General features: G+C 37.1%; 2 protein-coding genes across 3 annotated transcripts in view; one reads left to right on the top strand and one right to left on the bottom strand.

Moving 5' to 3' along the window:
- Positions 1-19936, bottom strand: part of LOC135195000 (transient receptor potential channel pyrexia-like) — a 112261-nt gene extending 92325 nt beyond the window's left edge. For both annotated transcript variants that reach the window (XM_064221268.1, XM_064221270.1), the window contains exon 1: positions 19636-19936. The gene's annotated coding sequence lies outside the window, so the exon portion shown is untranslated. The remainder of the gene's footprint in view (positions 1-19635) is intronic.
- Positions 1-22292, top strand: part of LOC135195001 (tetratricopeptide repeat protein 1-like) — a 297291-nt gene that overhangs the window by 215494 nt on the left and 59505 nt on the right. The window contains exon 2 of the mRNA XM_064221271.1: positions 2870-2981. Within this exon, the coding sequence (XP_064077341.1) occupies positions 2870-2981 (112 nt within the window). The remainder of the gene's footprint in view (positions 1-2869; positions 2982-22292) is intronic.

The following is a 22292-nucleotide window of genomic DNA, read 5'->3' as shown; positions in this document are numbered from 1 at the left end:
ATAAATTAATTCAAAAAAAATTAACGAAACTTTATATACAAATAAATTCATAGTAAATATTGAAACTTTATATAAATAAATTCATAGAAAATAATGAAACTTTGTATATAAATAAATTCATAGAAAATAATTAAACTTTATATAAATAAATTCATAGAAAATAAAACTATATATAAATAAATTCAAAGAAATTAACGAAACTTTATATACAAATAAATTCATAGTAAATAATGAAACTTTATATATCAATAAATTTATAGAAAATATTGAAACTTTATATATAAATAAATTTATAGGAAATTAATGAAAATATAAATAAATTCATAGAAAATAATGAAACTTTATATATAAATAAATTCATAGAAAATAATGAAGCTTTATATAAATAAATTCATAGAAAATAATGAAACTTTATATATAAATAAATTCATAGAAAATAATGAAACTTTATATAAATAAATTCATAGAAAATAATGAAACTTTATATATAATAAATTCATAGAAAATAATGAAGCTTTATATAAATAAATTCATATAAAATAATGAAACATATAAATAAATTCATAGAATATAATGAAACTTTATATATAAATGTATTCATAGAAAATAATTAAACTTTATATGTAAATAAATTCATAGAAAATAATGATACTTTATATAAATAAATTCATTATAAATAATGAATCTTTATATGAATAAATTCATAAAAAAAATTAATCATAAAAACTGGAAGCACTGTTTTTCGGGTACGAATAGGGCCATCACTATACTTCCCTCCTAAGGGGGTAGTGCCGTTAGTACACCTCATGCGGTGCACTGTAGGCATTATACTTAAGGTTATTTGTAGCGTCCCTTTGGTCCCTAACTGCAACCCTTTCATTCTTTTTACTGGACCTCTTCGTGGTTTTCCTCCTGTTACACATTTTAGACATTTTTACTCTAAATTTCCGTTTCAGCGCTGAATGACCTCATAGGTCCCAGTCCTTGACTTTTGACTTAAATTCTATATACTGTTCTATCCTCACTATACTTCGGAATTTTCTTCCTCCTTCTGTTTCCTACATCCTGTGTCTTTCATTAAAATGCACAGATGCATGAAACGCCGTATTTCTACCTCCCTTCCCCACGTCATCTTCGTATCCGGGCTAGAAAAGGGTCGAAGTATCGGACTGTGTTCCCATTAGTCACTGGGCTTACAAGGAAAAATATAGAATCGATCTACTTGTAAGGGTTACGACGTGGGGTGGGGGTAGGAGGGGGTTAATACCTGGTTAGGATCCTCTCCCTCTTCTCACCATGAATTCGCATGTGTTCTCTCTCTCTCTCTCTCCTAGAGAAAAGTGATCACACGATGTCTCCTCGGCTGAACTAACAAGTCTTTGAGACATCCTAATCCTTGTAACTCTCTCTCTCTCTCTCTCTCTTCTCTCTCTCTCTCTCTCATCTCTCTCTCCAAAAGGATATTGCACAAATAGAGGGTGTACAAAGGTCCTTTACAGCTAGAATAGAAGAAGTTAAGGATCTTGACTACTGGGAAAGACTACAATTTTTAAAATTATATAGTCTAGAAAGGAGAAGAGAACGCTACATGATGATACAGGCATGGAAACAGATAGAAGGAATTGCCGAAAACATCATGGAGCTAAAAGTATCAGGAAGAGCAAGCAGAGGTAGATTATTACTGCCAAAAACTATATCAGGAAAACTAAGGAAAGCACACAGGACATTAATCCACCACGTACCACCATCGACAATGCAGCGTCTATTCAATGCGTTGCCAGCTCATCCGAGGAACATATCAGGAGTGAGCGTAGGTGTGTTTAGAATAAGCTCGACAAATATCAGAGCTGCATCCCAGACCATCCAAGATTGGAAGATTCAAAATATACCGGAAGATGCGTTAGCAATTCTCTGGTAGACATTAGAGGTGCCTCACACCGAGGGACCTGGGGAAACCCGAACGAGGTGTAAGGTCTCTCTCGCTCTCACTCTCTCTCTCTCTCTCTCTCTCTCTCTCCTCTCTCTCTCTCTCTTAACGTTCTGGTTCTTTTGTCCCGAAGGTGTTCAAATGAGCCTGAATTTTCTTCTCTTACCTTCCGGACAAATTTTCTTACGTCCTCCAGTCACCCAGGATATGGGGGATGTCCCTGGGGGTGTGTGGTGGGTGGGGTCCTTGAAGACGTTCGCGTTGAAGCATTAACTTCCAGCTAATTTTTTTTTTTCCGGATGGGGAACCCTCCTGTTATATTCGCTTACCCTAGGAGTAAGCCTACAAACCACTTTCTTGTTGTTGTTGTTATTGTGGTGGGGGGGGGGGGGTTAGGAAAGCCTATAAAAGTCTGAAAAAGGTGTTTCGCGATGTTAAACAGTACAGAAAATTATTTCTAATAAAACGTAGCGTATTTAATGTAATTTTTGGCGAAACAACGCTCTATTTGACCAAAAATTTTAGCATGCGACCGGAGTCGGATGACGCCTTGTTATTTTTATAATTTTCAGTGGGGGGCGGACCTAAGTAGGCAAAAATATGCCCGAATCCAGCTCACTTATTGTGAGGAAGAAAGAAAAAGAGAAAATGTCACATATTTATCTTCACTTACCATATTCTTAGAAAGCTAGGCTAGCATTTATTATTATTATTATTATTATTATTATTATTATTATTATTATTATTATTTATTATTATTATTATTATTATTATTATTATTATTATTATTATTATTATTATTATTAAATCAAGACGTCAAACTAATGAAATAAATTTATTCAAATTTTTTATTAATTTATTTATGTATTCATTTTATAATATTCTTACAGCTCTCAGTCCTACGTAAATCTGTAGTCATTATCTTGACGTTTTCTGTTTCAGAAGCTCTACCTGCGAGTCCATGAATTTTTTATACCACGCGTCAGATTTTTGTCTCTGGCGTCCCGTGAATGTGAATTTACCTGGCTCGTTGCTACCCAGACAACATCTAAAGGTACGCGAGGTATCGTTTGTTTTGCATGCAAATGTATAAGTGGTTGTGCGTTCTTATACAGCGAAGGACGTTTCTCCGTTTGTTACTTGGAAAAACAACAACAAAAATTATATCTGGGTTTGTTTGAGAGTCTCTCTCTCTCTCTCTCTCTCTCTCTCTCTCTCTCTCTCTCTCTCTGTGCGCACGTGTTCCAACCATAACTCACATCAGCCTTCATTGGAAATAGCAAATATAAAATTGATATTGCATTATACGTATCTGAGAATAGTTTATACGTTTGTAAGAATATAGTCATTCTGGATTTCCCTCCACGTGAATATTTCATTCATACCATTCTCATCTCGTCTTCCATTGAACCATTGGGGAATGTGTGCAATAATAAAAAAAAAAAAAGTAATTTGTGGCAACTCCCTTTTTCCTTTCAAGGTATATTTTCCTGTTGAGTGCATGCAATGACTTGGCATCTAAGTCGGAGAGCGCCACTCTCTCTCTCTCTCACTCTCTCTCTCTCTCTCTGAGGAGGAGGAGGAGGAGGAGTGGTTTTGGATCAAAATGTCCCATTATCTCTAATGTTGTCAGTATGGTGTCAAAATAGTTTTAGCTTTTTACTCTTTAATAATAATAATAATAATAATAATAATAATAATGCAAAATAGGACGGGAGAAAGAGGTCATTCAAATAGTATAGATAAAGCAACTTGGAATGTTTGAAGGGATTATTAATCGTAATGAAACTTGGGGAGTAACGTGCAAATAGATAAGTAATGTGAAAAGATGCATAGAACACAAACGAATTGAAAGGTTGCATGCACGATAGAGGTGAGTGGCGCAGTGTACAGGGGGTTATTTGACGATCCTCTAGCGAGCCTTCTTACAAGGAGTTACAAGGATTAGGATGTCTTAAAGACTTGTTAGTCCATCCGAGGAGACATCGTGTGCTCACTTATCTGTAGGAGCAGGTTTTACTGTTCATTCACAGTGTCCTAATGATTTTGTCTAGCTTTCTTTTAAACTCTTCCACACTTTATACGAAGAAGTTTGTAGAAGTATTTTGCACAGGGATTTCATCCACGGCTCTGCTGTATGTATATATAATATATATATATATATATATATATATATATGTGTGTGGTGTGTGTGTGGTGTGTGTGTGTGTGTGTGTGTGTGTATGACAGTGATTACTGTCCGTATCTTATCACTTCCTAATAAAGGAGAAAAATATTGCTCGAAAACTAGGTCACATTTATGACAGTAGTCAGCTGGAGATTCCTGACATGCCTCTATCTGAGAGAGAGAGAGAGAGGAAAAAAAACCGACTGCACTCTGCAACTCCCGAGTCATTGACGACCTTTCCCTTCAGTTGCATTCAACGAACGACGTTCTCTTTCATTACCTTTTGATTGGCTAATGATCTTGACATTCTCTCTCTCTCTCTCTCTGCCTGCGTGTGTGTATATATTTGTATACATGACAGCTTTATAGCAAATTTTTATGGGTAAAAATAATGATAAGGCCGGTCCTGTGTGTGTGTGTGTATGTGCGCGCGCGCTTGTATGAATGACATAGCTTTATAGGAAAAGAATCACATTTGTGTAGGTAAAAATAATGATAGGTCTCTCTCTCTCTCTCTCTCCTCTCTCTCTCTCTCTTTCACATTTGTTGTATGGGTAAAAGTGATGAGCTGATGATAAGACGCATCATATTTTATATCTTAATTCTCATGCTATTCGTCATTATAGTATTCATCAAACGTAGCAGGAAACCTTCCCTGGATATTGATGAATCATCTCTGCTATCGACCTACTGAAACACCTCCTCCGTAACACCACATAATAATGTTTAGTGCTCATGTGTACACGTTTATCACCTCGGCAGATTAGGCATGGAAGGATAGATAGAGTCGGTGTGTGAGCATGTGTTACGGGATTGGTGGAGGGGGGTGGGGAAGGGGGTGTTGTTATCAAGGTCAAACTTACTCCGGCCGAGGGACTTCAATAAAAGTAACATGACTTCCTCCGAGTTATTTGTTTAAGAGAGGATGCTTTTCAATTTTAAAAAATAAATAGATAAATAAGGAAAACAAGTTTTCTGCGTTGTAATGTTAAGAAGCCCTTTTGGCCTCTGCTCGTGACGAAAGAAAATTAAGGATTACGTCTTGTTACCAATCCCGTTATGTGCTTCTGAATTTTCTGCTTATTTCCGTTCTCTCGTTAGACGAGTTGTTTCACAGTATTATTTTATTGTAATCTGTCGTAATTAAAGAAAATTCTTGAAAAATATTCTCAGGAGAATAATGATGAAAACGATATCAATAAATTGATAGATCACAATATCAAACGAAATCTTTCCTGATATCAATATTCTCTTCCAAAAAATGCTCATCTTGATGACCATCAGTCTACCGCCATAATCCACTCCCACTTTTCGCGCGCGCGCTCGCCGACTCGTCCCGCAAGCACACTCCAAGGACGCCGAGACGGGGGTGGAGGAACGGAGTCTGACGCAGCTGAACCTTCGGGTTCCGCGGATTAAAATCACAGAGGACTCCAGATTATCCCCAAGACCTTCTACGTTTGCAGAGTGGCGTTGACGTTGGAGCCTCTAACGCCTACAAAGGTCACGGGGAAAAAACCGTGGTATTTGAGCTTCGTCTAGAGATATTTATATGTGGAAACAGCAAGCATGAGAAACACAGAGGAGGAGAGGGATGTGGCAGAAATGAGAATGCTTAGGTGGTTGTCTTGGGTGACAAGAGAGGATAGGATCAGAAATGACTACATAAGGGGGTCGACTAAGGTGGTGGAAGTATCCAAGAAAGTGCACTAGGGGAGGCTGAGAAGGTATGGACACCTGTTGAGGAGAGATGAGGACCACTCTGGGAAACATACTATGGGGATGGAGGTTCAAGGAAGAAGAAGAAGAGGGAGACCAAGAAAGAGATGGAAGGACTGTGTGAGAGGAGACTTACATGAGAAGGGAATTGATGAGGGAGAAGTGCAAGATAGAAATAGATGGAAACGGCTCGTCCGAAACGACGACCCCATTTAAAAATGGGAACCAGCTGGGAAGAAGATAGAGGTATTTATATGTATTTCAATTCGGGCCATATTCTTCTTGGAAACGGTAACTCCACAATGTTAAATTAAGCTTTTTTATTTGCATAGATACTTGGCATTGTGCCAAGCACTGAGGCAACTAATGGCATTCAGCGCTGAAACGGAAATTGACAGTGAAGGGTTTGAAAGGCGTAACAGGAGGAAAACAAGGTTTCATAGCGTTCTGATGGGTCTCGGTAATACTTTTGGAGAGAGGCGAGCAACTTATCCAGAAATACTAGTTGAGGAGTACGTATGTTTGTGTATATATATTTATAGTTATATATACGTATATGTATATATATATATATATACTATATATATATATAATATATATACATATTTATTCACTTTATCACTGACACAACTGTTCTGTGCATTAATGAAATTACTATTATCATTTTTTAAATAAATATCTCCGCTAGATGCCGTCCAGTTTTAGTGATGTCCTGTTAGTAAATAAATAAATAAATATATACATACACACACACACATATATATATATATATATATAGGTATATATATATATATATATATATATAATTATTTGTAATGCATTTGGTCGTTGTCAGTATTGCTTTCAGTTTGAATAGCTTTTAAATGCTTTAACCACTCATTTATTCTTACCCGCTTTCTTATCTACCTTAATGGTCATTCCCTTTCGTTGTCTCGTATAATAATGACTTAATGGTGGAAGGAAAATGGAACATAAATGAAATGCAAGAGAGAGAGAGGGGTGGGGGGGGGAGTTTAGAAAAGAAAAGAAGTAAGGGCGAATTAGTGATAATTGCTTCAACCGACGTTCCAAGAAGGAAAATAATATCCGGGAAAAATTAAACGAGTTAGGAAAGAAGGCCTCATACGTAGGGAAAATTTTCCCAGTAAAATCTTCGTATTTTTCCGACCCAAACGAATTTGTCTTTTCGTTGACAATAGTCTGCGTGCTCTCTCTCTCTCTCTCTCTCTCTCTCTCTCTCTCTCTCTCTTTCTCGTTTTCAGAGCTTCTTTCTGCTGACAGGAATCGATTCCACGAACTTATATATCCCTAATTTTTTACACTGTAATATATTCAGAGAATCTCTCTCTATCTTCTTCTCGTTTTCAGAGCTTCTTTCTGCTGACAGGAATTGATTCCACGAACTCTTATATATCCCTAATTTTTTACACTCTGTAATATATTCAGATAATCTCTCTCTCTCTCTCTCTCTCTCTCTCTCTCTCTCTCTCTCTCTCCTCTCTCTCTCTCTCTCATCAAAGCGTGGAAAATGAATCATTAATTCAAGTATTTATTTTGTTATATTAAACAACTTATATCATTAACACCATCATTTTCCTTAGCAGACATTTAGTTAACTTTTTAAATAAAATGCACTTTTCAGTTGTTTACATTGACTGTATGTTTATGAAACATAATTTATTAAAACAATGCTATTGAATTTTTAGCTTCGCGTTCCCGTTTGTATATTGCCCATATTTATATGTAGGATGTTTGATCAAAGTAATATGCAAAGAATTTGGTCAAATAGCCATCACTCAGAACTGACATTTTGACAAGAGAGAAAAGCATTACAGATTTAATGAAACAGCTTATATGTAAGACAAACGTTTAACGGGGAGAGAGAGAGAGAGAGAGAGAGAGAGAGAGAGAGAGAGAGAGAGAGAGAGATGGTGAAAGTTGCTCTGAAGGCGTCTCCAGTCAAAAGTCTTGAGGCTAATAGGACCTGTGTAAATGTTTTCTTAGGCAGTTCAGAGACAATGGAACTGTTCAGGATATTCACTGAAGGAATCGAGACAGAGATCCTCACGTGAAGACTAGACGTGCCCCTCGCCCCGCTTGTCCTTCGTTTTGCATGTGTCTGCGTGCTTGTGGTCCAGCGGTTAGGACGCCCCCCTTCGCCGGGGCAAGGTCACGCGGGTTCGGTACCCGAGCGAGACGGGGACCATTTGAGCGCTAAAAAGCTGAGTTGCGTTGTTGCTGCTTTTTTTTTTTTTTTTTTTATAAATAACTTTGTAGTGCATTATGTACTTGACCGTTATTCGTCTGTGCTGGGTATCAGCTTCTTCCCAGCTTTACCTCATTTTTATACAGGGCCGCCATTATGAATGAGTCGTCTCCATCGCTATCTGTCCTGTGCATCGTTCTCGTCCATAACTTTTCATAACAAACCTTCCCCTACGCAATCACTCCATCTTTTTCTTGGTCTTCCCTTCCTCCTTCTACCCCGCACTTCCATTTCCATCGCATGTTCTTCTCTTCGTAACAGGTGTCCATACCATCGAAGCCTTCCCTTTTGTATCTTCTTTGATGTTTCAACTACCTTAGTCGATCCTCTTATATATACATATATTTCTAATCCCATCTTCCTTTGTTACTCCCGACATCCATCTCAACATTCTCATTTCTACTACATCCATCGTCTTCTCTGTTTTCCTCATACTTGCTGTTTCTATTCCATCTAACAACAAAGGTGGAAAAGTAAGTGGGGAGGTGCGTGTGTGTGTGTAAATATATATATATATAATATATATTTATATATATATATATATATAATATATATATATATAGATATAATATGTCTATGTAGAATAAAATATAGTCTATACTTAGCACATATCCGTGGGAAAGTGTGTGCTTGCTTATATAAATATATTATGTATGTAAAATATGTACACACACACATATACATATAATAGTATGTATGTAGTATGTATATATATATATATATATATATATATATATATATATATATATAGTATATATGTACTGTTTATGTAGAATAAAATATATATATTAATTAAACATAAATACTCCTATTAATAGGGCAGGTATGATCGTGGGAAAAGTGCAGACATCCGTTGACGTGTGTGTATAACATATATAATATATAATGTATGTAAAATATGCGCGCACACACACCACACACAACACACACACACACACACACATATATATATATATATATATCTATATATATATATATAATATATATTATATATTATATTATGTCTGTTTATGTAAAAAAAAAATAAACATGTCCTATACTTAGCACATATCCATTTAATATACAGGGCTTGTCCCTTTGTTGTATAAACACCAAATACTAAAATTGCGATTTGACCCTCTTACTCAAATATTATCACGAACGTCCGAGTGCCATATGAAGTTAAGAAGAACCCTCTCATAATTCCCATTAACTCCAGCAGACCTTAAACACCCCTTTCTCGAAAAGTGAGGACGAAGTCTCTCTCCGACTTTATTTTCTCAGCTCTTTTATTAGTTTCGTAGTTGAAAGAGCTCTTTTACCGATGTCACATCAGAACTCAGCCGTTCCGTGTAGTGTTTGCTTTTCATGTGTGTGAAGACGATATCTTACCACTTGACCCTAGAGCAGAAAAATTTAATTCTCTCTCTCTCTCTCTCTCTCTCTGTGGACGAGGGCAAGTACTACTACACTGACTGCTCTTTATATCTTTTTCTTCATATTGTTTCAGGTCGTGCAGAGGCGTTGTTCATTAAGAATGTAGTGGTTTATAGTGTGTGTGTTTTTCTGTGAATTAGGAAGTGTGTCTTAATCAGGATAAACTTTTTTCAGGCTGTGCCGAAGCGTTATTCATTATGCTAAGAATGCATTGGTTTAGTGTGTGTGTGTGTGTTTGTAAATTAGGAATTGTCTTAATCAGGATAACTCTAAATTCATCAAACAGTCATATGTGAAAGTGAATTGCAGTGCTATTCCATTCAGTGAAGCATGAAATTTAATACGTGTGAATTAAAGAAAAATAAAACTTTTTTTTCTTGTAAACTTTCATGACAGTTGTCCCTAAACTTATTGTTTTTTATGTCCCTTCAACTCTGCTAATACAAACTTACAAGTATCTTCTTTATGACATATTTTTTTTTGCGTTTTCATTTACCACTCATGTGAATTGTTCAGTGTTGTCTATAGTAACCTTTCTCAGATTTCTTTTTTATCCATCGCAGTCTTTATATTATAACCATGTTTCTATCACAGTCATTTAAACCTTAAACATTATAGTCCTCTAATTGCCTTCCTGAGTTCACACGGGTAATCCTTCTAGTCTTGTCTACCCACATGTTGGCAACTTGTCATACACACACACCACATACAGGTTTGATACAAGTCTACGACTTGCAGGTAGTCGTCACCATTGCTTCGAATAAGATTGTCCGGCATTATAACAAGGAATCGTTCACCACTTCCGGTCGTTAACTTTGTCGTCAACCTGTTTGTGACATGTGTCGTATCACTATGTTTTACTGCAGTGTTGGTGCACACATACGCAGAAACACAAAGCACACTTACACAACAACTCAAACAAGCACATGCAAACCTGATGCAGAATGAGACGGAGAGATGGGGACATGTGGGTAACCGGTTATGCTTCAACAGACTTTCTTGGGTATTTACCTAGCAGCTTTATATACTGTCCTCCTGCCTGCCCATTGCGTACGACGATATGGTCATCCGCGACCTTGGGCAGCAGATTTGGGATAAGCACGCTTACGGTTCTACGTCATCGCGTGGCTTTGAACCCTCAAATACGTTTAGGACCCTAACCGTCGACCGCAGACAACGTATGAATTCTGATACGGCGTCTCGCGGGGAAGCTGTGACGCCGATGCTCCTCTGTTCGCGCAGTTAAACGGTAAAACTTACGTGGCCGTTTGATTAATCATTTCTCCTTCAATATCTGCAAGGTTGCAGATCTCTTTCTTCCAGCCCTGGTTGAACCTGAGTTTTACAGAGGCCTGGAAAACTACCACCCGGTAGTTTCGCTTACTCGGGGAGTAAGCCTAAGCACACAAACTACTTCGTTGTTGTTCTTCTTTACTTGTAGGGAGGGGGGCCGGTAGGAAAGCCCTATAGATAAGCCTAAAAAGGTCTTTAAAAAGGGTGTTTCGCATTGAGTTAAAGATACAGGAATTTTAGGATACGATATTTATGATTTATTTATTAGAATGAAAATGTAAAAAAATAAATAATGTGCATGTTAAACAGTACAGAAAAATGATGTCTAATAAAATATAGCGTATCTATTTCAATTTCCGTTGGTGAAACAACGCTCTGTTCGACCGTAGATTTCAGCACGCTTACAACGCCCCCCCCCCCCCGAGTAAGCTGGAGGTCGGATCACGCCTTGTTTATCCGGTTTCACTACCGGTTCTTTGTAGTACCGGTAGTGATGCCTTCCGATTCTGGCGCGCTGTATCCGAGGTCACAGTCCCACGATCCAGTATAGCTACTTCGCCTCACCTGCTATATATATTTAAGTTTATAATTGCGAGCTTGCTGATATCTTTCAATCAGTAGCAGCTTTCTGAACAGGTTCATGAATTTGTGGTTTCTTCAAATTCCAGCCTAACTTCTGGTTTGTATTTGGTGTGGAGCGTTAACGTGTGCGTGTGTGTGTGTTTGTGTTATCTTCCACCATGTAGCCTGAAGGCGCTGTCACACTAGCGAAATTTCCGTCGACTTTTTTTGAGTTTGTCGTCAACTTTCCAAAGAAGTCGACGTCATTCCGTACTCTGATTGTCACACACGTTCCTCTTCTACCGTGGTTGTCGTCGTCAAAACGTAAACAAACCATCTAAGCTGTGACTTCCCGGAATGATAAATCAATTATGCTTTATAACACAAAGCAACTAGTGAGTCGTGCTTGCATGTGTTTAATGATGTTGCATAGAATTTAAAAAAAAAAGTCATTGGATTCTGTCCTGGTTAAAGGGACGTGAAAAGTTTCATTTAAAAAAATAAGCTACGGTTATCCTAGATAGGCTATTCGTAACCTTCGTTTACACAACCACAGTCAGACTGTATTATAAATTAAGCTAAAGAAAGACTGCAAAAATTTTAAAGATTTTTGCTTATATTATTTGCTAATGCAAACAAACAAACAAAAAACATAATGAGAGCAGACCTTGACTATATAACAATCTGATATTCACGATATAGCGTGTTTATATATATAAAGATCAGCAAGTTCAGGAAAGTATTCCCTGAGTCGCATGGTGATTTCTTGGTAATTTTTTCATTTAAGACCCTTTTTCATAAAATTATCATCCGTATGGTCCCATACGCACCGTCTCTCCCCATATCTTCGACCAAAAACTGTTCTGGCAATCTTGTCCACTGTACCAAGAACCCTTCTTACATCTGATGACTGGAAATGCGCGCTCTCCGAGATATAAACAAACAATAAAGTCGACGGTAGCGATAGGTTGAATTCGATCGGTACCGTTTTCAAAATTCGTGACGACGACACCAGAAAGTCGTCGCCAAAACATGAAAAGTCGACGTCAAATTCAAAAGTCGACGGAAATTTCGCTAGTGTGACAGCTCCTTAAGTTAATTCGTATCTCCAACTTCCAATCATTCCATTCAACCAGTTCATTTTCGTTTTATCGTGATAAGGGTTTTGCAACAATTGTTTGAAAAATATTCTAGGTAATTGTTTTTTTCCGTCCCTTGTAACATCTTGCATATGCTTGCACAGAACCACAATTTTCCTATTTTTGTACATACGTTTTTTCTTCATAAATAACTTACAACGTCAACACTTTACTTTTTACTCATATTTAACACCAACGAAGACTGCCATTATGTTCATAAGCATTCACAGCGCAGTTCGATGAGTCACTTACATGACGTCATTATTCATAAAAGTATCTGTAAGGATTCTATTTTCAGGTCGAAGGATAGAAATGAGCGAAGTTCCGAGATATTCTCGCTATCGTGTTTTTTTTTTTTTTGTTTTTTTTTTTTTTTTTTTTTCCTCAAATGGAAGCTGACGGGGCAGGCAACCGATAGTGCTCGCGCGGGGTTTTGCGATATTTGGCACCCGAGTAGCCACAGGCCTTTGTCTTAACGTAAGGTATGACAGGAATCAGGAGGACTGGTGTAGACCTCCTGGGTATAACCAACCAGACCTAAATTGGAGATCGTGTTATCTTTATATGCAATTGAAAGTGTGGGTGAATTTGGTCAGATTTTATATTTAGCGATTTCTTCTCTCTTTATTTACTGACAACAATAAAAATGGCGATTGTAATAGTAATACTGATGTTGATGATGATAATGATTGCAGTGTTTTTAACAATAAGGGAGATTTTATACACTGAGGTGCTTTTAATTAAAATAATAACAATAATTGCATTGAAAGCCATGAATTTTTGTAGTGATACCAAGATTCGTCAACAGTGGTTGCGATGACGATAAAGGCCGCAGCAGGGATTATAAAAATACATTGGAATTTTTCCGAATTGTTGTGTTGCAGTGATAGCAAGACTCCTGAACAACAACAAAAAACAACAGTAACAACAACAATTGTAATGACGGTGAAGATTGTATTCTTTATTACAACACTTGTAATGATAGCACAGTTGCGTCACCATCAAGAATGATAAAAAGAATGATGGAGTTAAATTGTAGTCTAAATCAGTAGTGGGAGATATCATTATTATGGCAATGAGCGAAGATGCAGCAATACGCGTAATGGTGGTTGTCGTACACTTGATAGAGAGAGAGAGGAAAGTTCCCCTTCCACGCTGCTAGGCAGTTGCGTAAATTCCAGCGACTAACCTTGGGAGCTCTTTAAATACAAAGTATAGAGATTCCTATCTTTAAGCGGACCGAAGAATATGAAGATTTTCATGTATGCAATTCAGAGTTCCACAAGACTTTGGAGAGAGAGAGAGAGAGAGAGAGAGAGCGAGAGAGAGAGAGAGGAGGAAGAGAGAGAGAGAGAGAGAGGAGAGAGAGAGCTGTCACATAAACCTTCCCTCAATGATGAAAAGCACGTATTCACCAAATATCATTTCCTCCTTCAGTTTCAAAATACTAAGATTTAAAAGCTTTCATTTTTAAGCATCTTAGCATCATATTGCAGTTTGTTTGTTATATCAGGTCGCTTTTTTTTTCGAAAGCGTTGCTATTATAGACTTCTTTGCAACGTCCCCTTCCTAAGGCTCCTAGCCACAACCCCTTTCGTTCCTTTTATTGAGCCTCCTTTCATATTATCTTTCTTCCACCTTACGTCCCACCCTCTCCTAACGATTGATTCATAGTGCAATTGCTTTGAGGTTTTCCTCCTGTTGCACATTTCAAACCTTTTAGTCTTAATTCCCGTTTCATCGCTGAATGACCTCATAGGTCCCAGGCCAGCGCTTGGCCTTTGGCCTAAATTCTATATTCAGTTTAATTAAACATATATATATATATATATATATATATATATATATATATATATATATATATATTATATTTTTTTAGGTCTTTAAATAGATAATAAAAGCTTTCGAACCCTTGTACTAGGTTCATCTTCAGTCAAGATGAACCTAGTACAAGGTTCGAAAGCTTTTTATTATCATAGACAGACATAAATACTCACATGCGATATTATTGTGGACCTGCAACCATTATTATTATTATTATTATTATATTATTATTATTATTATTATTATTATTATTAAGGAACAGATGATCCCCGTAGTCGGGGCCTGCTGTTTTTGGTGAACATTTTCCAAGGATCAAGAAGATCAGAAGAAAGTCATCTGGATAATTTAAAACCAATTCCTGTATCGACGGAGGTTTTGTACAAAGAATAAGACATTTTTTTTCTTTAAATGTGGACGATCAATGAAAATACAAGAACGTACTTACTGACCTTTGGCAATACACTTTATATACTATAATTATAATATATATATATATATATAATATATATATTAAGATATATTATATCAAAGTGTATGCCAAAGGTCAAGTAAGTACTTCTTGTATTTAATATAATTATATTAGTATTTATATTATATATATAATAATTATATATATATTATATATATATCAAAGTGTATTGCCAAAGGTTCCAGCAAAGTACTTCTTGTATTTATACTTTGTATATATATATACATATATATATATATACCTATATATATATATTATATTCCAAAGGGTATTGCCAAAGGTCCAAGTTAAGACCTCTTTTGTATTTTCATTGATCGTCCACATTTAAAGAAAAAAAGATGTCTTACTTTGTACAAAACCTCCGTCGATACAGGAATTGGTTTTAAATTATCCAGATGACTTTCTTCTGATCTTCTTGATCCTTGGAAAATGCTCACCAAAAACAGCGACCCCGACTAGGGGATCATCTGTTCCTTGATAATAATAATAATGATAATAATAATAATGGTTGCAGGTCCGCGATATTATTGTGGACCTGCAGCCATTGTCATCATTTTCGACACAGAAAATTGTGTCCAATAATAATAATGATAACGAAGATACATATAACCGTGTAGATGAACACCTCGTTATCGCTGGGACATTTCGATATAAGAAAGACAGTATTCATCTTGCTTTTAACAGTCTGGAAGCTAAAATTCATCAAAAAATATTCTGTTGTTTATGATACGAACTTGTTCGAAGGCTAAAACAGTAGGGCAGAATAAGTTACAATAGATAAAAAGTAAGATTGCACCAGAAATAATTTAAAACGTACGAAATAAATTTACAGATATGAAAGATGCCTGTGTTATAATAAGATGAGTTTATTTTATTTATTTTTTTTTTTTTTTTTTTTTTTTTTTTTTTTTTATAAAGGCCAGTAGAAATCCCCAGATAAATCTTAGAGAGAGGTCTAGATTGAGATTTACTTATCCCAGATGGGAATTCAGGAACAAAGCGCATGAGACGGGAGACACTGAAGCTAACTCGTGTCACGTCTAACACCGAGGGAGTCTGGCATGAAACTTACGTCTGGCATTTGAAGCCCATTTGGCACGGAAGACTATTTCCTCATAGAAAGTTTGTAGCTTGACACTTGTATTATGATTCCCTTACGTCACTGCATTTAAGCGCCTCAGTGGCGTGGTCGGTATGATGTTAGCGTACCACCTCGGTGGCCGCGAGTTCGATTCTCCGCCATTCCGTTGAGGAGTGAGAGATGTGTTTTTCTGGTGATAGAAGTTCACTCTCTTAACGTGGTTCGGAAGTCACGTAAAGCCGTTGGTCCCGTTGCTGAATAACCACTGGTTCCATGCAACGTAAAAACACCATACAAACAAAAACAAACGTCACTGCATTACCGCTCGATGTCAAGATCTTGTTTAGAAGGTTGGAGATGAACAACTCAAAAACCACGAGTGGTCCTTGGGACAATTAAACTTACATTGCATCTGAATTATACTTTTCCTTTTTTTTTTTCTTTTAAGAGCATTAGCCAATTGAGCTGGCTACTTAATGAATGTCGTAGTCTAGCCCCGACCCAAAGAAAACGAGAGCAAGGAAGGAAGGCAGGGGCAAGGTGCGGGGTAGGTTGAGGGGCACGGCGTTTAACCACAAAGGAACCGATGTACCTGAATTACTATAGTAGATTCACATCAGCCGTGCATTTGATGTCTAGGCCCGTCCCTTACGACGCTCCTGATTGGCCGTTGATAAGCCAATCACAGGGATGGAAACTCTGTCTCTATCGAGAGTTCGCATGGGTAGGTTTTATGTTCCACTTCTCCTGAGAGATACGTCTCTCAGGAGAAGGGGGAGCATGCATCCTGCCTATGTGAACTCTCGAGAGAGACTGAGAGTTTCAATCTCTGTGATTGGCTTATCAACAGCCAATCAAGAGCGTCATAAGGGACGGGCATAGAAATCAAATGCACGGCTGATGTGAATCTACTATAGTAACAATAGTAGTGATGTGCTAGCAGATCAAGAGATGACGTTTTCGATTCAAACTTTACTCAACGAAATCCAATAACAATAATAGTTCATTTCAGCTCATGACCACATTCAAATACAGAATGCAGATACAATGAAGACAGCACAAATTACAGTACCAAGATGAAAAAGAAAATTGTGACTAACATCAGTAACACTGAAAGTTATATTTAAAAAAATAACAGCATATACTGGGTGATACTCTTACCGAATAATTTGGGTAACGTCACTGAGTACTGGTTACAATTAGGACAAATAAAGAGTATATTATAGCAATGACGATGAGTCAAATACGAAGACTTCCATTCGGCCAAGGTTTTAGTAACGGTATTGAGATAACCGTATTTGGATCAGAAAAAAGGGCCTTCAGTAACATCAAATGACTAATATTAATAATGCCATTTTTAGTTTTCTGTAAAAGAAAACTATTGTGCCGGCTTTGTCCGTCTGTCATTCCGCCCTCAGGTCTAAAAAAAAACTACCGAGGCTAGAGGGCTGCAAATTGGTATGCTGACCATCCAACCTCCAATCATCAAACATACCAAATTGCAACCATCTAGCCTCAGTAGTTTTGAGTTTATTCAGGGTTAAATTTAGCCATGGATCGTGCAACTGGCAGCGCTTTCCGGAGCCATGGGCCGCACCCTCACTCTACCGCATCTGGTGAGCAACTGGAGAGTTACCGGTCGTCAGTGGTTTTATACAGCATTATACGCTGTACACAAAACTCGATTGCGCCGAAGTTCCTTCTTTTTTTTTTTTTTTTTCTTTTAATGCTCAGTGACGCCACTCACTACTTCCGGTAGCTTAGTGATGGCCGTGATAAGATTCTTGGAACTCTGGAGCGTCGCGATTTTAATGAGCTCAGATAATTACGGTAACTTGGGTGTGTGAAACTGTCTAGCTAATAAGAGAGAGGTGCATTTGCGATTGGTTGGTCTGAGTGTGATAGAATTGAATTGAATATACGTAGAATTTAGGCCAAAGTACAAATACTGAGACCTATGGATCGAATTTAGAATTTTAGCCAAAGTACAAACACTGGGACCTACGAGGTCATTCAGCGCTGAAACGGAAATTGACAGCATCCGAGTTACAGCGATAATAATAACTGAATAAATTGTGGAGCAGTAAAACGTCGTGCAAGCCACAACAGCAACAAGAGAAGGAACAGCACTAATAATTACAGCAACTGCAAGCAATGGATGAAATGAAATTCCCAAGAGTTTAAACGTAGGCGGCCTAATTAATCACTAATAATACTAATAATAATAATAATGAGAGAGAGAGAGAGAGAGAGAGAGAGAGGAGAGAGAGAGAGAGAGAGAGGACAAATCACGCCAGCAAGGTAAAAAAAACAATCGTAAAGATACATTAATATATATCCTTGATTGTAGCTCATTACTTCAGTTTCCAATTTTTATTCTTCATACTCGCTTACTCGGGGAGTAAGCCTACGAACTACTTTGTTGCTGCCGTTGTTGTAGCTGTTCCTGTTGTTCGTGAGGTGACTGGGACATTAATGATTTGTTTATTAGAATGAAAATGTAAAAAAATAGATAATATGCATAATAAACAGCACAGAACAATTATTTATAATAAAACAGCGTATTTATTTTAATTTTCGTTAGTGAAACAACACGCTGTTTGACTGTAGATTTTAGCACGCTCCCTGAGTAAGCTGGATGTCGGATCAATCCTTGTTTTGTCTCTCTTACCCGAGAACTGGCTGCTAATAACGGCTCTCATTGTGGGTAGATTTTCTGTAAAGTTATCTTCATCCATCTCTGACACTGCTTATTCTATCTATGATTATTATTACTATAATTCTTATTCTTATCAAAGTGTCTATTACAGTTTTTTCTCGTCTGATGTGTTTTGTATCTATTATTATTATTATTGTGAGTGTTTTTTTTTATTATTATTATTATTATGTCCGTTACGGTTTTTTCGTCTTGCTTATGTGTTTTGTATATATTTATTATTATTATTATTATTATTATTATTACTGCATGCGTACCCTCATTTTTAAAGGCTTGTGAACTGGAATAATGGAGCCAGCCAGATCAAATAACATGTCTAACGCATGACAAAATTTTTATATTCTCAAATACTCACAGATTATACATATGCATGCGTGTACTGTAAAAAAAAAATAATAAATGCAAAAACCAAACTTAATCTTTGTTTGAGAAACATACGAAGAGTTTTCCACTATGAATAAATGAAAAAGGTGCATCTTTAAGTTCTTACCAGTAAACAGCAAATATAAAGATCGCACGGGGCCCGAAATGTATAATACTTGGTCTATACATATGAATTTTGATGGAGCCCTGAGGCGGAGAGGCGTTGGTGGGAGGGAAGGGGGGTGAAGGGGGAGGTGGTTAGGTCTAATGTTTGTTTTTCCAACATATATAGGACCATAGCACCGCTTAAACTTTTTTTAATATGAATAAATAAATAAAACAAATAAATAAAACAGGCAGAGGCACTAAGACCATTCTTCTGGTCTCTCCGCGAAGCCTACATTCTCATAGAACCTGAGAGTTTTATTTATATTTTTAATATTTTTATCTGTTTACATTTGTGTTTATATTTCCGTGTCACAGCTTCCGAAGTTGGAATGGCGTGTTTGTATAGTGTCACTCTACGGCGACGGGAAGTTTATTGCGAGTATTTGATACCTACGAGAGAGAGAGAGAAGAGAGAGAGAGAGAGAGAGAGGATAAAATGTTCCGTTGGCCAATTATACGTAAACAACAATAAACAGGTACGTGCAGAACATACTACAAAACCAGAACCATTAAAAATATCACATACCTTTTCCGGAAAAGTTTTTGTTGTGGTCACAATCATTTTTTTTTTCTCTCTCTCCAGGAAGATGAACGACAAATCGGCCTAAACACAAATGTCCTGGAAATGCGTAAACCAACCGTGTCTCTTTTCGCTAGCTTATCGTAAAACACGCCACTGTTATCAATTGTTCCAGCGTTAATGCCCGTTCCAATTGACGGGGCTTAATTACAGACAGAGACACCGCGGAAGGAGATCGTAATATGTCTTCACTCGAACACTGCTAGGTGGCGACTGAGCCTCAGACAATCCGCGGCGGCCGCTGAGGATATGTGTTGTCTTGTGGCTGGCGTGAGAGAATGAGTAGAGTTGAATATCTCTCTCTCTCTCTCTCTCTCTCTCTCTCTCTCTCTCTCTCTCTCTCCAGAAACACCCAAAACAAAGTTGGGCCTGTCTTTCGCCATTCATCCCCTTAAGGTGTCGGCAGAAGCTGAATGGGGTCTTTGATCGTTACTTTTGGAAATTTCCGGAACTTTTTCAAAAGTATTTCAGCTTGAACGTTGGATGACCTCGTACAAAGACGTCCTGCGCTTCCTTTTTAAGTAAATCAAGTTGAATATTAGTTGTCTGTTTTTCGCCACAAACATCTTTGATATAGTTCGGGGCAGGTCATCAACCCCTGAACTCTTAAATGCCAATGTTATGAGCGATGTGAGTTTCTGGTAAAAAAAGGAGACGCCTTTTTTTTCCGGATGGATTCAGGCGGGTGCCATCTCGTACAAATTTCATCGCGGATAAACCAGTTCAGTTACAAGATTATCGTAGCTAGCAAACGTTATATCGGTACTCTTACATTACAATCTGTAGATTATGGACCGAGTCAGGCGGTTCACAGACTCATTTTAAATCCACATGCAACCAGATTTTTTAATTCTGTTCTTGCTTTTTTTTATGATAACGAAATAATGCCATTCCTTCATGGATGTAATCGCGTTATAAAGTCATCATCTGTTATCTTCAAAGACTACTGTAATCACTGATAGACTGATGCTTATGCTTTGGTGTTATCAGTCATTATCCGCTTAATGGATTAAGGGGTTTTGATGCTTGTTACCTTTAGGCCGATAATATCAATAATGTTGTAAAGGGTCCCCAATAATACAGTGTTAAGAGTCCGTGTATAATTTTTAAGACTACAGAAAGGGTTCATCATCAGGGAAGGGTTCGAAAGCTTTCTGTAAAGTCTTAAAAATTATACACGGACTCTTAACACTTTGTATTATTGTGGACCCTTTTCAACATTATAAATACTCTCGCGATAGAGAGTTTTTCCCTACTAATGTCAATAATATTATATGACTGTCACATGATAATGTATCTTTGTTTTTATGTTTCGACAGATTAAAGTTGGAACTAGTTAGGTTTTGTTATCGCACTTTGCGGTTAGCGTTCTTAATTGAGAGAGAGAGAGAGAGAGAGAGAGAGAGAGAGAGAGAGAGAGAGAGAAAGGTATGTTGCTCCCCACAGCTGACTTCGGCGTGTTGATCTGGATCTGTACACGAAGTGACTTGGGTATTGAAAAGTTTATGTTAAGAAGGGGGAAAGGAACGGAAAGAGACCTCTCTCTCTCTCTCTCTCTCTCTCTCTCTCTCTCTCTCTCTCTCTCTCTCTCTCTCTCTCAGTGCTGTGAGTTTGTTTCCTCTATCCCTGGATAGTTTTGCTTGTAAGCAAGATATCGCTAAAATAATGTTTGTTTTAGTTGTGATTAAATGCTCGAGAAGTATCGATGCGTTTATCATTTTCTAACTTAGACATAACTAAGATTAACTGGAATGTAGGGCATTTTTTAAATATATAATATTAGTTCATGGGTTATATTTAATTGCATTACATGTTATGATATTGTGGCACATTTGTTATTTTCCGAGACAAAACATTACTGCAGTTTACTTCGTTTTAACTTGCGTATACACATTCTAACAACACGCGTAGCTCTTTGTATTTTTTGTTTGTCCTATTTCTTAAAATACCTTTTAAACAAAATTAGAGTAGTGTTATGTATTTCCTGTAAGAATTTCATTATTAATAGTTTTTTATCTAGTCTTAGATATCAGTTAACCGTCGGTAGGCAAATAAAATATTTGATCATCCTGTCTGACGTAGCCGGGAGCTGGCTTTATTCTGTCCCAGCCTGGTTACGGCTACGTCTATTGTTTGTTATCAGTATGCATTGTATACATATATATAGATATATATATATATATATATATATATATATAATGTATATATATGTATACATATATGTGTGTGAGAGAGAGAGAGAGAGAGAGAGAGAGAGAGAGAATATTATGACTTAAAACCGGCGTCACAACATCTAGGTTATTGGCGCCAAAGAGAGAGAGAGAGAGAGAGAGAGAGAGAGAGAGAGACGACGCATGTACGGTAATTTTAACCCGAAGGAAACCCAACCCCAATCACAGGTGGACTGTTTGTTCAAAGCATCCATGCTTATCGAAAGTCCATGACAAGTTGCAGATTGTTTTCTCGCTTCATCTGTTACGATAGTTACTATCTTCAGGAGAGAATGTATACTCGTTTCATCTGTTAAGATAGTTACGATAAAATAGGAGCATTAGTACTACTAAGGCTGACGGAAGTCTTAAAACTTTCATGAAGTTAAAAGA

Source organism: Macrobrachium nipponense, chromosome 15 (assembly GCF_015104395.2).
Source record: "Macrobrachium nipponense isolate FS-2020 chromosome 15, ASM1510439v2, whole genome shotgun sequence".
Taxonomy (NCBI): domain Eukaryota; kingdom Metazoa; phylum Arthropoda; class Malacostraca; order Decapoda; family Palaemonidae; genus Macrobrachium; species Macrobrachium nipponense.
The sequence above is the reverse complement of the archived record's forward strand: the minus strand, read 5'-3'. Positions and strand labels throughout refer to the sequence as shown.